The sequence below is a fragment of the Zootermopsis nevadensis genome, unplaced genomic scaffold (genome assembly GCF_977971745.1).
Source record: "Zootermopsis nevadensis isolate Lab colony 2312 unplaced genomic scaffold, Znev_1.0 Znev_ptg000030l, whole genome shotgun sequence".
Lineage (NCBI taxonomy): Eukaryota > Metazoa > Arthropoda > Insecta > Blattodea > Termopsidae > Zootermopsis > Zootermopsis nevadensis.
In genome coordinates this window covers 8282393-8301952 of record NW_028259162.1, presented here as the reverse complement: position 1 = coordinate 8301952, position 19560 = coordinate 8282393, and the positions used below count along the sequence as shown (strand labels likewise).

General features: G+C 39.1%; 1 protein-coding gene across 6 annotated transcripts in view; it reads right to left on the bottom strand.

Annotated features, from left to right (window-relative positions):
* Pde11 (Phosphodiesterase 11) overlaps positions 1-19560 on the bottom strand; it is a 189479-nt gene that overhangs the window by 42601 nt on the left and 127318 nt on the right. For 2 of the 6 annotated variants that reach the window (XM_087359142.1, XM_022066690.2), the window contains exon 2: positions 15092-16171. The exons of the other annotated variants lie outside the window; for them this stretch is intronic. In XM_087359142.1, coding sequence (XP_087215268.1) covers positions 15092-15248 — 157 coding nt within the window. In that variant the 5' untranslated portion in view covers positions 15249-16171. The remainder of the gene's footprint in view (positions 1-15091; positions 16172-19560) is intronic. 6 annotated transcript variants of the gene reach the window in all.

The window sequence follows — 19560 nt, the reverse complement described above, 5'->3', positions numbered from 1 at the left end:
AAGCACATGTTTTCAAGTCCAGCATTTGAACATCAAGAGACATGAACGATAGCTGACAACGTATTTGTAAACTCTGTGTACTCCAGCACCAGAGTACAGTAAACCCTCTTCCAAAGCGGATTTGTCCACCGCGGATTCGATTATACGCGTGAGAATATAAAAATATTTGCCGAAAAAGAAACATTTTATTAAACGTCAAAAACGCTGTACTGGCATATGAAAAATCCTGCTGCTGTTTAAAAGCTAAGAACGGTTAGGTTTTGCGCATATACTTGCATAAATAACGTGGTTTTATTCAGCGCGTACGTAAAAGAGTAAATACTCAGTTTAACTGCCATCCTGCGTCTTTCGCCCGTTAGCCTCAGTCTCGCTTACGCTGTTTTCCCGTATTTTACTGTTTATCATATTGCTCTCTGACAACATTATGGAATCAAAACGTAAACGTAAAAGTGGTAACGAAGAAAAGATAAATTGTGAGGTTATGACACCAGATTAGCAAACAAGGATTCTAGATAGATTTCACGGTAGAATGAGCGCACCAGCAGTTGGCCTTACGTCCCGCTTGAATCCCATTTTAAACTCCGACTTTCCGTTGTTATTTTACTTTAATACTTAATATTCCTATCATAATTATTAGTTTCCACACAAATAAATTTATTTACTTTGACTTCCAACGGCCTCTTTCCTGTATCCCTTTTAATCCCACACAAGTGTAACCTCGAAATAACGCGGGTGTCGTCAGACAGATCCAGTATTCGCGTCATAAGCTTCCCGTGTTACAAGCGTGCGACGTAAAACTTAAGTATTCGTATTCAGGGACATGAGCAAAGCCGCGGTAAATCCGAACGCATTATTTTCCAGGAACGTATATCCCAGACGTCGGGCGAGGGTTTACAGTATACTTTTCCATTATTACTGTTTGCCTTGGAATAACCCGCAGTTTACGATACACCAGATATGCTGCCATATCCGGACAAACAATAAGCACTGTCAAGTTGCAATTAAATACGAACGCAACGCCTCGTGTGACCCATTATGGCGATACTTACCGGTGACGTGAAGTGACCACACACAGGCTAACTAGCGTTCTATCTGCTAGTATTCCTGTGGCTACACCTTTGTCACATCACAAAGCGTTGTTTCGAGGGCAGAGAAGGCGAACCAGGATAGAATACGATGCCTGTCTTCTGGGTTGTAGCGCCGTGTAGTCTGGTAGAAGTTTACCAACGCTGAATACTCATCGACCTGATTAGGGGGGCAACAAGGACCTGTGAAACGTTGGTAAACTTCTACCAGACTACACGGCGCCACAACCCAGAAGACGGTATCTTCGGACTCACCGTCGTGGAAACCTCAAATCCTAATTGGGACAGAATGTCACAAGAACACGCCGAGAAGGGAAGCAAACAATACAAGAATACGAGAGTGGCGCTAACCCGTTCGAGCCTCACTCTATTCTGTCGTAACTTCGTCATAATTCTCTTCGTCTTTATGACCTTCGCCTCTACTTTCATCATCATCTTCTTTGATGTTACGAAACATTCAAATAAATTTGATGTTATGAAACATTCAAATAAATTAATCTGTTTGGCTCAGAACGACACAACTGTTGAAACAAAGTACAGTGGTATAATCTCATGAAGAAGGTGCAAAAGAATTCATGTCTGATCTGACTGATTATATAATCCTTCAGAAGATGACACGTCTTGTTTACATAGCTGAAGTGAGATGTCGTCAAATGAGAACTGTCAATGTTCCGCCGTGTTGTTGCAAATCGAATGGCAACCCCGTTACTTTCAACGTCTACGTTCCCGTCTAGTCGTCCAGGTCTTACTCAGTCGTCCCGACTGAACAAATATTCCGGCAATACTGTGTAGCCATAGAACGAAAATTATGCGAAAAAAATTTAATCAAGTAATCACAGTTCCCATTTCAATTTCGTAATTCCCAGTCAGGAAAGCTTGAAAAGTTATAGACTTTACAGATCCTGAGCGACAGCTAAACAATGAGTGAGCACAAATTTTACGGTACGGCCAACTTAGTCCGAGGACAGAAAAAAGTTGGACAATCCTGTTACAGTTAATACATTCTTCTCGGGGATTAGTCGAGTTAGTATGGACTTACAGTCCAAAGTTTCGGAGACTGTCTACATTGGTTTGAAACTTCATTCTCACACGGCATTCGGTCGCCGTAAAAGCTTAAAATCTGTTTAATAACACTACAGGTCAACATTAAGTAATTATAAAGTAGTAAATAAATAACTCCATGGATCAAAGAATGAAATATAATGCTCAGCTAGTCCACAAATTACCCGGCTTTATGGAACCCGAACGTTCATTAACGTATTCAAAAGATCCCATCACCGGTCCATATTGAGTCATATGAATCAAATGCACACTTCCAAATCTGATTTCCTTAAAATCGATTTTAGTAAATAAATACTTAAATAATTGAGTTCAGATGTAATGAGAGTTTCTGAATGAAAATACACACATACCAACTAAAACGAAATTCTAACAACAGTGAAAATTATTGACACCTCTTGCGAGTTTGAGGGTCCTTATGGTGTCAGGCACAGCCCAGAATCGAAAAAGTCACAGTTAAATAATGCCCTTATTGCAGGTTGTTAGTGGAAATTGAATTAACGGGTAAGAATCACGTACTTCAAGGATCCAGGCGTACACCATACAATTAAGTACCCTGTCGCTTTATCGGCTTCATTTTACCAAATTACCATTAACTGTAACTTGCATAGAAAGTTCTAGGAAGGGGAAAGTATAATTTAATTGCAAATGCTCAAACTATTCTAGAAAAAGACAATACACGTTATACAAAGCAGTTCCAGATAGTTTGCGTGTATACGCCATTGTCTTGCAAGAATAATAAACAACTACCGAGCCAAGTTTAAAAATAATTCTGTGTAACACTTGCTTTTTACAAAATATTACAGCTGAAACAGATTCATAGTTTCTGAAAAGAATTTCTGGGCCAGAATACTGCTAAAAGTTTTCAGAAACATCGTTCGCGAAAATATTCAATACATTTTCTGGGCAAATGTTCTCTAATGTTGTTCGCTTTGGACTGTACCCGGCTTTATACGTCAGGTTATGTTTATTTCGCATATTTTGATAGGGTTATCATTACATTTCAATTTAACTACTAAGTTGTTTGACATGAGCAACTGTGCTGGTGAGCATTCTCTTAATTAGCAACCAATTATAAACACATAAAGACGGTCGTTCAGTCTCTACTTTGAGCTGAATATTATACTTCAAAATTTTTCCAATTTCTCCTCAATTGCCATATAAACTGAATATGATAGTAACAACTATTTAAAGCAACAATTTCGGGGGATGACCATCGTCATGGCAACAGAATCATTGTTATAGAAAATTCGTTTCTTTGCCAAACATAATTTCTTCATGACTGTGTATTTATTATTTATCACATCAAAGTTTTTGACTTTTCTTCAACCTAAAATGTTCGCACGACAAACTGTCGAACTGTTAAAAATAAATTGCGCCCATGCGACTTCCCAACACGCCATTTTCCTCTCGGATTTCATATAAATATATGCAGTTTCATTCCGATGTATTTTCGATAGCAGCAAACCGATACGCTGCCCGGAGAACTATTTCGAAGACCGATGCAATGTAGTTACCATCTGAAGTGACAAAGTAAATCGGCTGTAAGTTCTGTCTAAATATTTGTTGATGCACTGAACAGGCAGCGCCAAATACCTAAAGCGTCATTCACACTTCTGTAAACTGGTTAGCCGATGTTATAAACATACACAAAACTTTATTGCAAAATAGCATTCAATGCTACGTACTGCAAAGGCCATGAACATATTGCGATACACGTACTATTTCATAGCCTTTGATAGTCGCATATCAAAAACCCCGTCTTTCGTTACGGAAAATGTCCCCTGCTTGCCTTGTAACGTAAGTCTGTAGCCACCAGGGGCGGTGCGCTCATGTCAGCCGTGTTAACCTGGCTAACACTTTGAAAAATAAAAAATAAAAAATCTCACTTTTGTGGATCAACGGCACTCCACACATTGGAACAGAGAACCAATCAGATAACCGACTATCTTTAGCGGATCCAGCGAGCGAGTCGCTGTTAGCCATCTAGTCCTGGCTTAACGTCGGCCTGTTGTTCGAACAGGCGCATTAAGAAGAGACAAGATAAAGTGCAGAGTTGCGGGGCCCATGCTAACATGTTAGCAATATTTCGACGGTTAACATGCGTGCTGGTTTTTCTCGCTATTTTAATTGCGTAATCGCTGCACGCCTGTGCCGTGTTGTGATTGTTCATCATGGAAAATTAATTTTATGATTGTCTTGTGGAAGAATTGTTAAAACAGTCATTTTTTGTAGGTATCTTGCTCAGCAAAACTGCGAAACAATGAAACAATAAGTTATGCAATTTTTTCTCGGTAAAAATAAAAACTTTAGGACTGATAAAATAGTTCCGCGACTTCTTGATGAATGTGTCCACTAAAAAATGTCGTCGAGCGTAACAAAAAATGTTTGCCGAGACGTCGTTACATTTCCTTCATCTTTTGTTCCTTAGCTTTCTCAATTTTACCTAAAATTTGCAAAGCCGGTTTGTACGAAGTTTTTACTCAAATGCCGAAATGTTCAGAACTTAGCCAACACGCTTGAACAAGTCACCCTTCGCCACAGCCCCCCCCCCCCCGCTCCTACGGTCAAATTCCAAATATGATTCACTTGCATTAACAAAAATCAGAACACAGTACGTTCCTCTACCCTGACTGATGTATCTTGACGAATATCTCGAGCTCGTCTCTGTGCTCGATTACTCGAAATTTCATACATACGACAAGCCTCTACGGCAAACAAGAATAAACAAACATCCTCTCCCGCCCTTCTGTCAAGGTGTGTACACGCAGACAACAGCGTTAATAACATCTCAACAATGGCAAATAATATTGGTAACTAACCATGCAGTTCCATCAAACTCCATTATATTCAATTAACCTCAAATTTATGTTGATTCCAACGTAAACAGTTCGTTTAAATTCAACGAGAAAATACTATTTTTTGTACATTCACATTCCTCCTGTTTCTTTCCTCTTTTATTCCTTTCGTGAGTTTATCTATAGCCTTCTTTCCTCCTTTCCCCTGTATCTCTCTCCCATTCCTTTCATTTGTCCGTCCCATTGTCATCGCTCTCCAAATTTCTCTATTGCCCTTATTTATTTCGTACCGTTATCTCCTTCCCTCAAAAAAAAGGCGTTGCAGATGCAAAAGAATTTTAAAAAAGAAACATGATACGTGTTAAAGTTATTTTAACGCTTTCTGCTACGATCCGTCCCATTTAAACAGAGCGCAAGTGAGCATGAAGGTATGAACTGTTTTTAACATATTATTGAAGAAAAATAATTCGTTTCGGTTGTCATGACAACTAGTCACCTCAGTACAGCCCTACTGAAACAGCAATTATCAGCAAAGCTGCGGTTCAAATGAATTAAACATCGTCACAAACATACAGAATAATTATATTTTATACATTATCTTTAGTCTCCCCTTATAAATCATAGAGGCAGTTTTAGAATTTACTTCACGGCTTACTCTTTCGTAATGACTCTGATACTTGGCAATTCTACAAGTTATCACTGCGTGTTTAAAACTTTCACGTAAGCTTATTCGTAATTTCATTACAGTCGGTCGCTGTTATTGGCTTTAAATCAAATTCATGCATAATTACTTCGTTAATTTCAAATCCATTATGAAATCAGTACAACTGCAGCTTATTAATTAGCACAAGTCAATTTCATTCAGGCTAGTTACAAATATTAAATTAGACATTCTCGATGCTGACATGACATGTTTAACACGTTTCCCATTAGTTACACCAGGTTCTCCATTTTTTCTTTAATCGACCCAAGAATAAATAGCCTTCCTATTGGACCCAAGGACCAAGAAACCCTCAGTGCCACTATTTTCAAAGCAACTAGCCTATTTTCGTTATTATCAGCAATACTTACTCAGATATAACAAATTACCATAATATACGCTCAAATACAAACGTTGTTTAAACGTGCAATAATTACTATAGATTATTTTAAAATTGCTCCTGTAACAACTTGTATCTGATACAGTTTTACCTGGAAAAGTTACATTTTACGGTAAGGTTTTAAAGACAATAGCATAAGTGGCACTTGTATGTAAACCAGCAGATAGGAATTACGATCACATTCTTCGGGAAAACGAAATAAATTAGCCCGCAGTAACTAGCAATGAAATTAACAAATCATTTCACGGGCCAGATGAGGCCTGCGGGCCACCACTCAATATATACTCACTGTAGAATAAAGAATAAATATAAAACACAAACTCGTTAAGAAACCCCCACGAGTTGTTCTTTAGTTAGAAAGAGAAACGATAGGAAATAAGAGTTTACCACAGAAATTTTTATTCGACGTCTGTTGTTTGTACAGTCTATTAGCCTATAGCAGGGAGAACAGAAATAAAGGCACTGGTATTAAAGCCCAGCGGTAAATATATGTACCACCTGCTTTAACAAACAGTAACTAAATTTTTCCACATCAAGCATTAATGGACTTAGTATGATTCTGAGTAAGCAGCGATCACTGTCTTAAACAACATTAACCAACTAAATGTTTGATTAACATTTAGACAGTTGAGTTGATCAGGTCTGCGAGCGATGATGTCTGAAACCACTTAAAAATAATGAGCTTCTTATCAACGGGAGTAAAATTCCGGGAGCTAGAGTTGACTTTGGTACTGGGGTTTAATCATTAGTTTGAGTGAGAAACGATTTATAACCCTGAGAGCAGGTTAGTGCCTGCTACTTCACACCAATCTTGTTCTTACAGAGCTAAAATAAAATACAAGTCAAGGAATAAACATAAAAAGAGCTCAACATTTCCAGGAAAGATCTCAGTATTTCACGAACACTTGCAAAAAATAGATTCACGTGAAAGCCAAGCTCGTAAATTGATTAGATTTGAGAATCTCAAGGCGGTGAAGATGCCGATGCTAGTCTTCTGCGTTAACTTGTAAGTAAATACCAACGTTTCGGAGAAGCATACTGCAGGCAATACTTTCCTCCGAAACGTGGGTAACCGCCTACCTACAAATACACACGATATTACACACCAGAGAACCTACATCGACTACAAAGAAATGGAGCCAACAAATCGGAGATGGAACAAATTAACGAAACATAAATGCAGGAACCATAATTGTACTGCAAACGCAAATAATGATGGTGATTAATAGGTCCTAATGCAATTAATACTGTATAAAATTCATAAAACAGCATATGCCACATAATTCCGGAAAATAGACTTTCTCTTAACACAATATGCCTTGCAATAAAAAAAAGGACTAGCGAATATCGAACATCTGCCCCTGTCATTGAAGACGACTTTCATATGCTTTGAGAAACACAGCTTAGATGGAAAACAGCAGTAAAACTTATCTTAGAAAAATATGGCGGGTCGTTATAAACTGGATTCATCTTAACAGAATCGGGACAGGTGGCGGACTCCTGTGAACATGGTAAACTTCTACCAGGCTACGCGCTGCAACCACCTTCAAGTGATTATCCAGCGGAGCGACTATAAGCTTCTCTGTACGGTTTCCGCTCCATGAAGGGAAACAGTTACATGCGCTATGTTAATAAAAGACAGGCCCATTAATATTCTTCTCTTAGTGGAAACGAGGACACTTTCTGAGCACGCCCATTCAGTGTCGGAAACAGCCAATTTCTGGAATTGTATCAACAGTTAACACGGTCGCCATATTCGTACTGTTGATAAGACAGTAAAATAGAAAGTGAAGTTTCATGTAAACCGCCCATTTGGTTTAAGATTTATAACTTCCACTCAAATAAACACACACGAGACATAAGCCATAATTTCCTAGTGAAATACGGGAAAGCGATGTGATGTGAACAGCGGTAATACGTCACATTTCTTTTCTGGAGATAATCGGTTCGAATCTCAAACGGACTGAGGGTTTGATCAGATTTCCTGAGTCTCGTCCAGACAACCCTCAAGATGATGCATTAAATCAGGCCACCACAGCGCTTTACACAACACACCTCGTATCCTCATTGGTCCCTCTCGTTCGATACTAAAAAAATTAGCCAAATAAAGTAACTGGTCCTTCAGTATGGAATCTCCTTCACTCTGCTGTCTGATCAAAAACATTACCATCCATATTCCCAAAGCATAAATAACTATTCATTATGGTAACCCTATATGAGAGAACAGCCCACAAGATATGCAGTATTCTCTTTACACTGGATGCTGTAGAGATTGAAAAGGCAAAGCCTATAAGGGCTTAAGGAAAAAGAAATCAAATGCCCTTAGAAGGACAAATCAATTTCTCCACACTGTAATCAGTCGCCTGGGTACACGCTTCTAGCAAGTGTTTTAGATTTACACAGACTAAGCCTGTATTACGTCATAATATTGCAGAAAACGATTTATCAAAGTAAACATACCAATTACTACAACCTAACAAAGACAGACAGATGAAAGTATGTGGAGGGCGCCTGTCTAATACACGAATTTCGTAGCTGCACGTAATGTCAACAGGAAAGACGAAATCAAGAAGACGGCATACAATTCTTGATTTGCTGCCATAAAGCTACAGACACGCCACCTACAATACGCGTGTTACATCACGTACATTACATTTATCGCTGAACAGCGTCTCGTCCTTTACAACAGCGCGCGGCAGTAGCAGTAGTGAGGGTTGGCTGCAGTAAACAAGGCTCTGTGACAATTATATAAGACGACATACGAAGGGTAAGGTTATAAAAGATAAATGCTGTCTCGGAAAATTAAGCAGTTTCAACAACACATTAACGCAAAAGTTCTCCTCGTATTAATTAAACACAAGGTCTTTCTCACCTCCGAATAAACGCGATTACGAAAAGTAAACCCCACACAGTGCAATGGCACAAGACAAATTAGGAGAAGAAATGTGTACTCCGACTTGGAGTACTCATACTTCTCAAACCCGTTCTTGGCGACCTTCACATATTATGACATTGCTCACTTACTGCTGACACAAATCTATTGTTTCCATGCTAATGACATCAAATATCTCTGAATAAAATGCTGATATTATTTCCCTTGTATTTCGTTAAATGTTCACCACATCAACCTATAAAACAGCTACCTTCGTACAAGCTAGCGGTAAGTGGTTACCGTGATGTATGTGGAAGGAAGCTGTTGGTGAAGAAACTGAGCAAAACCATAAGCAACTTCTTAGGATAGCGTGTCTGTAGGTCCATATTCTAACCCGACATCTTCCAAATACAAAGCTCAGCTCAGAAAAGCTAGCCAATACAGAGAATTCTCCGTCCTTTCTGGAACCATGAGGCTCATTACCATATCTACAACCCAGTTGAATGAAATCGATACTGTCATTCTAAATCCATTTAATATTATCTTCGCATCTATGCCGAGGTTTTCCACGATGTCCGTTCCCGTCACATGCATTTGTCATCTCTGTCACACATGCCACATTCCCTGTCCATCTCATCCTCCTTAATTTAATGATCCTAATATATTTTCAGGATCACCACAGTTTTAACAGATTTTTGACATCCTCACGTCCGCATCTGCGTGGGAACGTTCGAACCCGTTTGCAAATCGTGCCTCAAAACACTGCGATGCTCCCATGTATTTGCTGATCTTAAGCCTACGGCCGCGGTGTCCTTATGACACAGAAGCCAGTGCACGATCACGATCGTGTCTGAGAGTATCGTAGATTGTGCAGTTCGTTTGAAATGAAAGTAACGTAATTTTTCTGTCCCCATACGAAAATTAAAACAATACAGAAAACTACCACATGCTGTCTGAAAACAGGAATATTTATCTCTTCTCACACAGACTTGGATCCTTTTTACTTTCTTTGCGTCAGCTTCCTCTTCCTTGTGTGATACTTGTACTTTCCTTCGTGATTGTTATGATTTTGGTATCCTTTTTCCTGGAGAATTTGTTTGACATCATAACATCCGTATCAACCATAATCTCTGAGCATCGCTTTGTTGTGCTGGGATTCGCACAACGTGCAAATTTCTCGCATAACAAAAACATGGCTTTACCCCCCCCCCCCCAAAAAAAAAAAAAACTAGAACGTCGGTCTCAGCCCTCGATTCCGTGTAGGGACAGATCTCATGATATCACAAAAATTAGTGCTCTATTAATGTTTGTGCGAAATATTTATAAATCTTCTTGCTCATTTTATTTAATTCCTTTATAGCCATATGAAAAATTACGTTTTATTTTTGAAGATGTGCTTCGATAGTAAGGCAATTGAACACAATACTGTCTGGACCGAAAATGACTCGAGTCATATTCTGTCAGATTACGGATCTCCCAGTCTTTTGTCATTGCCACTCAAAATGTGAGTTCAGAAGTACTCTTTTCCGATGCAACAATTCTGTTCCATCACTTAGTAATATTTTAATAGAACTTTCTTTCCCAAAACTGTCTTCGACATCAAGAGATACAGGCTCATAAGTCAAGGGCCACAGCAGCACTGCAATTGGGCAAAACATGGAAGAATGTAAGAAGGGAAATATTGTAAATTACATTTTTCAACTCTCAAATGTGGGTCTTCCGTATTTAGCCAATGAACCGAGAACACGTGTGGCCCCAGATTCACGGAATAATCCGTATATTAATTAATTCCTAATGGACTACATAATACGAAGAAAACACTGTCCATAGACACAAATCTAACACCACGATACTTGACAAGGAGCAATAATAATATTAACAAGCTGAAAAATAAAGAGATATTATAATATATCTCATATTTGGACAATATAGTATTTTATTTTTCCTTTAAAATAACATGTGCGTGTTACAGAGAACTTCCTTGTTCTCCCACCAAGGACGCAATGTAAATGACGTCACCATTCGTATATAAGTAATACGTACTATGATGTTTTATTTTTCCTGGTTGATTAGACACGTCGAGGTAATTCGCGTTGTACGTGTTCACAGATTTCATAAGCTCTTTCATTTATATTATTATAGGAATGTGGTTTCTTTATAAATTAAGCGTACTGTCTTACTCCTAAAAGAACCCTACAAATACAAAAGCTCGGTTTTGAAATACTTTCATTTGTCCACGCCCCTAAGGACCATCTCATCTCATTCGGAACCTTAAAAAAATATATGAAATCGTTTCCGCCGGACTAAGTATTAATCCGCCATCCTAAGCCTTTTATGGTAAAAATAAACCCGTTATGTAAATCAGCTTGGGAAATAAATTGTCACGGGCGACAGCACTGTCGTACGTTCTTCAAACATAAACAACAACAACAACAACAAAAATGGCTGCCGGAGGAGTGCAGTTGCATTTATGTTGCAAGTTCATATTCGTACCAGACGCCTCAACATACTCCGCTCACTGGGCATGACTCCCGAGAACTGAACCACCAAACAAGAATTTTAAATAGCCGAATTAAAAGTAATTAAAATTTAGCCCAACCAAAACGTAATCTTCTTTCCCTTGGTATTATACCCAACCCACGAACATCCGGATAGCTTTCTCGTCCTTTCCTGTATCCCTTATTCATTCTGCCATTATTCTCAATACAACTTCAAAACTTATGTTCCTTCTCTGAATAACAGCAACACATCAAACCATAAAATTTCACATCGTGACAGCAGATACGCAGTAGCATTTTCATTTACAACCCAGAAAACCCATTCGATATGCTATAGAAGACAGTGGCATTCGTTTGATTTAAGGCACACTCACGACATCTACCCTCAAAACCACGTTAAGAACCTCACTCAAGACAGCCGATCTCCGGCTCGAGATTTGAATTAAGTTCCTCCAAAATACAGAGCAGAGATGCTAAATACTTATGACGATGTTCGATAATAAGAACAGAACTTGTTACCTCATACGCCAAGGACGGTGTAGTATATGCGTCAAAATGCAGGAGAAAGGATTAGGGAAAAATTAACACAAACATCGATACTGCCCGTAAAAGATTCCTAGCATTAGGAAGGAAGTTCAATATTATTTGCATTCATCTGCAAATTTTACTTAGAAATGCATATGGATTTTAATATTTGAATAGTCAAAGAAATGACATATGTAAATCCAATAACAATGCAGATATCCAAAGTCGGACATACTTACAACTTACTTTTAAATAGTGTACTTTAATGTGTGTTTAAATTCAATATTCAAAAAAACATTTTATAATCAAAGTACCGTTAACTTTCAATAGTACAACATAACGAGAATACCACTCATAATTGCTGAAACATGCACGGAACATAACGTTAACAAGTTAAAATAAAAATACTGGGATACTGGGAACGACCCGTTCTTCAAGTGCCTGAGCACTGCGGGTCCCAACTTTTCGTTGGCTTGATCTATGGACATTCGGTAGGACTCCTTGGACGAGGGATCGGCCCGTCGCAAGGCCTCTACCTGTACACAGGACAGCACAACACAGAAAAACGCGGACAAACATCCATGGCTTGAGTGGCCAAGCGACCAAGAGGCCACTGCGGACCCCTAAAATAAAAATACGTGATATTAAACAAATGTCTATCTTGTAGGAATAATTCAAATTTGACATAGGCACGTGGATTGCATACACGATTTTTAAAGTGTAGTTTAATCCTTGAAACCACAGCTCGTCTAAATAATACAAACTAATTCATCTTCTACCGCATGTAAATCATGACGTTGATGTTAACGCTGTTTAAGAATATAATATCTAAGGTATGAAGTCCTCACTGTGGCGAGTATAAAGGTAGTTGTCTTCTGAATTGTTGGGCCGTGTAGTCCGTTAGGAGTTTAACCGAAGTTTCAGAAGTGCTTGATGCCTCCATCATTAGGGCGATGGCTCATGACGGAGGCAGCAGGCACCTCTGAAACGTCGGTAAATTTGTAATGGCGCTACTGGTAGGCCTACCAAATAAATCAAGGCTCAAAGGCCAGGTGGCGAAACCGCCATCAAATTACGAAATAATTAATTAATCATAAGACCGTAAGAAATCTGATCCAGATCTACGAGTCTATTAATTTTCTAGGTCAGCATGAATATTCGCAATGCATGAAAAGTTATATTTTATGTTCTCCTGTTTGTGCTAAACATGAAACATACATACCAACAAACCAAGGGCAAATTCTGAAGACAGCCATCTTCATCCTCTTCGTTGTCAGAAATGAAATATCGCGACAACGTAAATTCGGATTCTACAAAGAAAAACTAAAAATTTGTCTAGCTGAGCAACTATTAGCTTCTAAAGGACTCCACGAAGATAGTTATTAAAACTTTCATGTACATGCGGACCGTACATATTCTGCACTCCACAATGTGAAGATTAAATTTCATACCCACATCTATTCACTTCACTTAATAGCAGATGCATGTATGAGTACTCTCGACTAATGAATTGAAAATTTTGAAGCTGTGCAGACTCGTTTAGGCCTATATAATCCGCTTAATACCGCCTATGAAATATTTCTCCACATACATTCAAGCCTATTGATTCGAGGTTTAACAAAATTATTTACCCAGGGCGGATAACAAAGTACACATTTAACTGGAATGGGAAATGAAGACTCATACTACGATTTGTAAATGAATAAACTGTGTAATACACACAACACTCGTACAATCATTCATTCATTCATTCTACTACTGAGTTCAGTTCTCTGCCCAGAAGACTGTCAGTCTAATAACCTCAAGGTTCATCACCGTGTTCATCACAGCCCGCTACTGATCACTGTGCCGAGCAAAATCACTACAATCCGTATTCTCACATAATATTTGCTAATGATCCACCCAAATATTATCCTCCCATCTATTCCTAGGTCTCCTACATGGCCTCTTAAGATTGTTGGACTAAATTTTATACTCACGTCATCTCATCTTTCCCATTCGTGCTACATGCCACACCCATATCATCTTTCTTGATTTGATCTCCCTAATGATGTCTGTTAAAGGTACAAACTGCTAAGTTCCTCATTATGTAATTTTTCCAAGCCTCCCGATAAATCTTTGGTACTCGATAAGAAAGCCTAAAGTATGTACAAATTACACTTAAGCTTTCTTATCGAAAACCAAAGGAAGTATGAGAAACTAAAATTATTATATAAGTAATTTAACAAAATTAAAAATAACATTCGAACAATCGTGTCGCCTGGGAGCGAAGTTTGAATGGCTGCATTAAAAAAAATCCTGCATCGAATTCGTGTGACGTTCATCGCTGATGTAGACAAATTTCGAGAACATGCGTTAAGGGAGACCATGGAGGGCCCCTACCCTGGAGCCATGATGAACCTTAACAGCAATTATGCATTCGCTATTCTGTTGTCTGATTGCTGCCCATAATCAGGTTCCAGGCCTTAGAATTGTCAGATGTTTCATCGACCCCGAGTTGCACGGCTTTATGAAGGCCTCAAACCACAATCACAGAGCTCACACCTACGAACAGATCCGACAGCGTCGCTCACGTTCGAAACAAATTACCATGCATGCAAGAAGGAAGAGCATATTAATTTCTGTGAATAAACTGGATTTAAAGAAACCATTTGGAATTTAAAAATTACCTCAGAAACACAACATGTAAACTGCCTCAATGGGACTAACAGAATTAGGCATTTAACTTAATATAACATTAGTACAATATTTACTGTACCTGTCGGTTACTGACAAACTGTTTCATTTGGTATCAGCAAAACTTTAATTTTCGATAATAGCTTCACAGTTACGCCATGTACACTACATCAACATTTTTTAATCCCTACAGTTTAAACACCATTTTTAAATAACCTAGGAACCAATAATTTGTTTTGTCGTAGCTTAAGCCAGTTAACTACAATAACTTCCTTTTTTCATAAACTACATACTTCAAGATGGCTGTCTTCTGGGTTGTTGCGTCGTGTAGCCTCATAAAATTTTCCAACGTTTCAAAGGTCCCTGCAGCCTTCATCTTCGAGGTAATCACCTGACTACCAGACTACACAACAACCCAGACGGCAGCCACCTTCACACTCGCCGCCTTGACCTTCCTACCATAACAACGGGTACTTACTCTTATAATGAAGGCAGCCGTTTATGGGGCACATACTCTGCTTCTGTCCCATGGGGCTCACCGTGTCCCCCGCCTCCGTCCAGCGGGCAGGTGAAGACAGTCTCTCATACCGCCTCTTCCTGAGATACAACAGAGCCCCTCGGAAGGGACAGGTCATACAAATCTTCACTGACGTTCAACTTACGTCCTTTGTGTTAACATCACTGTCTTGCCGAAGGCTGGATTGACGTCTGTTACCGAACTAACGACCGCTGCACATGAAAACCCCTAACGGCAAATTTCGCCAACTTATTTCAGCTCAATGCTTACTTTAACACAAGTTTATTGTTTGCACTCGAAAGATAAAGCGAAGTTGTGTGTATAAATGTTTTGCCAACTGTGAAAGCAACACAAGGCTTCTGGGTTATGGTCTGTACTTCGAACTTGCCCAACACAAGTGCAGCTTCCCTCGATGTTCTGTCTTCAACAGGCGGACAATGAAATTAACGAGCATGTTTTTCAGCCACGCTTAACCACAAAATACCTATTGAAGGAGAAGTGGGATATTCACGAATTCCACTTCACACATTTTAACTAAAGTGTTCTTAAAAAATTACTTGCTGTTCTCTTTTATTACAACTTGAAGATCACAAATTCCAGACATTCTTATGTCCTTGCACATATTTCCAGGAACAAATAGTTTATACTTCACGGGGAAACGTTCCTGAACCCAGTTTATTACAAAGTCACTTATAAAACGACTGCTACAATTGCTGCCAGCAGGAGGGGTAGGACACTGCCATTAGATCGACTTTTTATTTAGTTTCTGAAAGTCGTTAACCTCCGGAAAATGTTCGCCTTCCAAAACCAGTCACTGGCTGCTTAGTGCTTGTCACTGAGCTCTTCAGCAGTGGAACCAGGAGGGCGAACAGACTCGGTGCGGATTGATCCCAGACACGGCATAATCACTCAGACATTCTCCACTGCTAACAGAGCCGGAAGGCGATCCACTTCCGTAAACAGTGACGCATGTGATTGGACCAACACTGCTTTCATCTTTGTGGAGTCTCTCTTGGTTTATTTACTGTATTTCAAATGAAACTGAAATCACAACTTTAATTTATTTTCCTTGGCTCTCGGATTAATGATCACGATTTAATAAAACATGTGCAACCATTATGTTGAGGTACACCTACTGTGCATGGCCCATTTTGCCTTAGGTACCAGGTAAAATCAACCAATGACCCCAAATCCTGAATATGAAATCTAAAAGTTCTTGACGATGGTGATGAGTCATTTGAATAAAAATTTTCTTGGATATTATCCATCGTCTAGTAAATAAAATATAAAACGTAAAACGACGTTTCGGAGATGGGCCCAATTGAGTAGGAACCTGAAGACGGAGATAGAGCCCCATCTCCGAAACGTCGTTTCACGTTTTATATTTTATTTACTAGACGATGGATAATATCCAAGAAAATGTTTATTAAAATGACCAAATCCTGAAGTTTAATTTATTTTTAGATACGTCGTCCTCTTAACTGCATTATCATTACTTTTTACAAAATATCATTACCAAACTCGTAATCATAAAGATATTAGCGCTTTTCAGGAAAAATACTGATTGCCGATCAAGATCACGATTACTTCCCGGTAAGTTTCCCAAAATCCATATAAAGACAAGCAAAGCATTCAGTCGGAGCTATTAACGGCGTCATTAAATAAATCGCAAACACAAGCGATCGAGCAAATTGGTGTATAGGTAACGTTCCATATTTACATTTTGAAGGCATCAAGTTCTAATCCCGGTCACGATTTCTCAGCGACTCTAGGCAAATGGTAAGGCAGTACAGTAAAATATGACACAACCGCCTCCAAATCCTTTCCAGCTTCACGATCATCTTTTCATCTCATTCGACGCTCAAAGCTCTGCAACGTTTGCAACTGAATGATGTCGTTAAATCACCTAAAATGACTTTTAAGCCAAGCTGTGAATATCGCTTGGATGGAGCCCAGAACATTGCAACACCTCACAAAACGACGCTGATAAAAGCGACGTATCTGTACCAGGCAGAACATGAAACGGTGGTCCCAGCGTTAAACGGTGTGGGGTACACGCCCAGTTCGCTGTTGCTTCAAACCTTTTCTTTTCTGTATTTGCGCGGTTAAGCTTGGTTCCGCTAAAATCAAGGCTAGTACAAATTAAATGAGTGTGGTTAGATGAAAGTAAATTATACAAGTTTGGATATTTCCGCTGCTCTAAAAATCTGGATTCTGTTGTTCTGGGTCATGACTCAATATATCTGCAGTATTGCAGCTGGTTCCCAAATTCTCTGAGGAGTCTATAATCTTATCCTAAGTCTTCAGCGTTTACTCCAAAACGCTGGTAATCACCTATAAGACTACAAGGCGCCAATGTACAGGAATTGGAATCCTCCCTCCATTCCTCCCAGTAAATAACAAACAGGAAATCATGTCTGTTAGCTCTCATACAGCGGTATAACATAGATCAGTGGGATACCTTCAGCTCCAAGAGTGAGACTGGAGGAAAGTGTTCCGATAGTCCTGTCTGAGGAGATTGCAAATACTTTATTCTTCATGAAAATAAAATAGGCCATCACTAACATTTTTTCCCATTTGCCTACAACTACTTAACGTATGTGTCCGTACAAAGTGGGCCTTTTTAAAACAAACATCACTTTCGCGTGTCTTGACTTCGGCTGTCACATTCATCCAACGATCAACACTCAAAAATTCTGAATTGTCCGTTTCACGTTGCGTACATACATCCTTCCACGTCATTCCTGTGGAAAAGATCCTTTTTTTTCGTCATCGCAAAGGGAAAAACGTAGCCGTTATACCAGTAGCTTCCAAAGTGGGGTCGAAAAACTCAAATCGAATTGCGTTAATCGCGAAAGAAAAATCATAAGCTCATGAAGGTAATAAAAATTCAACTAGAATTATGGGAATCAATTATGACGACATTAACACACAGCAGGTATGAGGAAAATAAGAAATGCATACAAAATGTATGACAAGATACCTCTAGGTAAAAGATCGCATAAAAATCTTAACGTAAATGGGAGGATAATATCCAAATGGATATTCGAGCAATCGCGTGCGAGGTGACAATTGTATTCAAACGGCCAATGAAAGGACAAACAGTACGCTTTCGTGAACACTATAATTAAATCTCGGGTTGGCTGAAAGCAGGAAATTAATTTCTTCGAGTTACTATCAACTCGTAAAGGCACTGCAAATTTAAGTGACTAATGGAGCCGAGATCTCGCCTCTGCATCTTCAAGGAAGTCACGACTTCATCCATCGTTTGACTTGTAGCCAACAGCAATCGCTGAAGACCTTAAGTTACCCAGTTGCCTACTTCCCGATTAGAAAGTTACTTCGCACGAAGTTTGTGCTCTCAGATGCACTGCGCCATGACCCCACCTACATATGAAATTTTGAGAACAAAAATAATTTTATGATATTTCAGGTTCTCACGACGCGAGTATGAAAATTACTGTCTTCCGGCATGTTGGGCCGTGAAGTCTCACAGAAAATGACCAACGTTTCAGAGGTGCCTTCATAAGGGCGATCTCCTCTGTAACGTCGGTCAATTTCGACGACGTCTCCCTGATGGTGGAGGCAGTAAACGTCGGTCACATTGTACAAAAATACACGCAATATCACAGAAGACAGTCGCCTTCAGGAATAATTTATGAGATCATTTGCTTCATGTTTCGCCCCTTACACAGTTTTTAGGGCACATTTTTCCTATAGTCACGTACTTTGCTGCAAGGTTCTGTCTCATAAGACGAGTCACCTTGACTGCACTATAAAACTGAATTAGACATGCAAACATCTGTGTGTGTGAAGCATATACACAACTTCATTAAAATATGCAGCAAGGGTAAACAAAACCCACGTGATTTTCGTTCGCTTTTCAATGGCGGAAAAAATTAAAAGTGTGGTAACGTCTTTACACGTGCTTCTTACTTGAGTAAATGTACGGTGTGTGTTGAAAAATACACTAGACACGGAATAAACTGATACTAAGCCAGATCAATTATTGAAAATAGTGGTCATTATGCAACTTCGACCAGTTCTTGTGTTTCGTTTTATGTAACTTTCAAAGACCAACATTCTTTCCTTAAGACTACACAATTATTTGGCTTAATTAAGTCAGGAGGAAGCGTTTCGTCAATGGGTTGCGTCTCTTTTCGAACACACAGTATTTCTTTCTGGATATTTATGATGACTTCCACTTCAAACAGAGATTTCTTATTACAAATTTCTGCAATTTGTAAAACTGCCAGAAGACATTTTCAGTTGCAGTAAAAAATTAAAATATAACATCTATTTCAGGCATCTCAATACGAATAAAACTGCCAGATCAACCGCACTACAGTCGGTTCAATCTTGATGACGGGGAACTCTGCTGGTTCTAGAAACACGGCGCCTGAATCCATTTAGATAGATACATTAGTTAC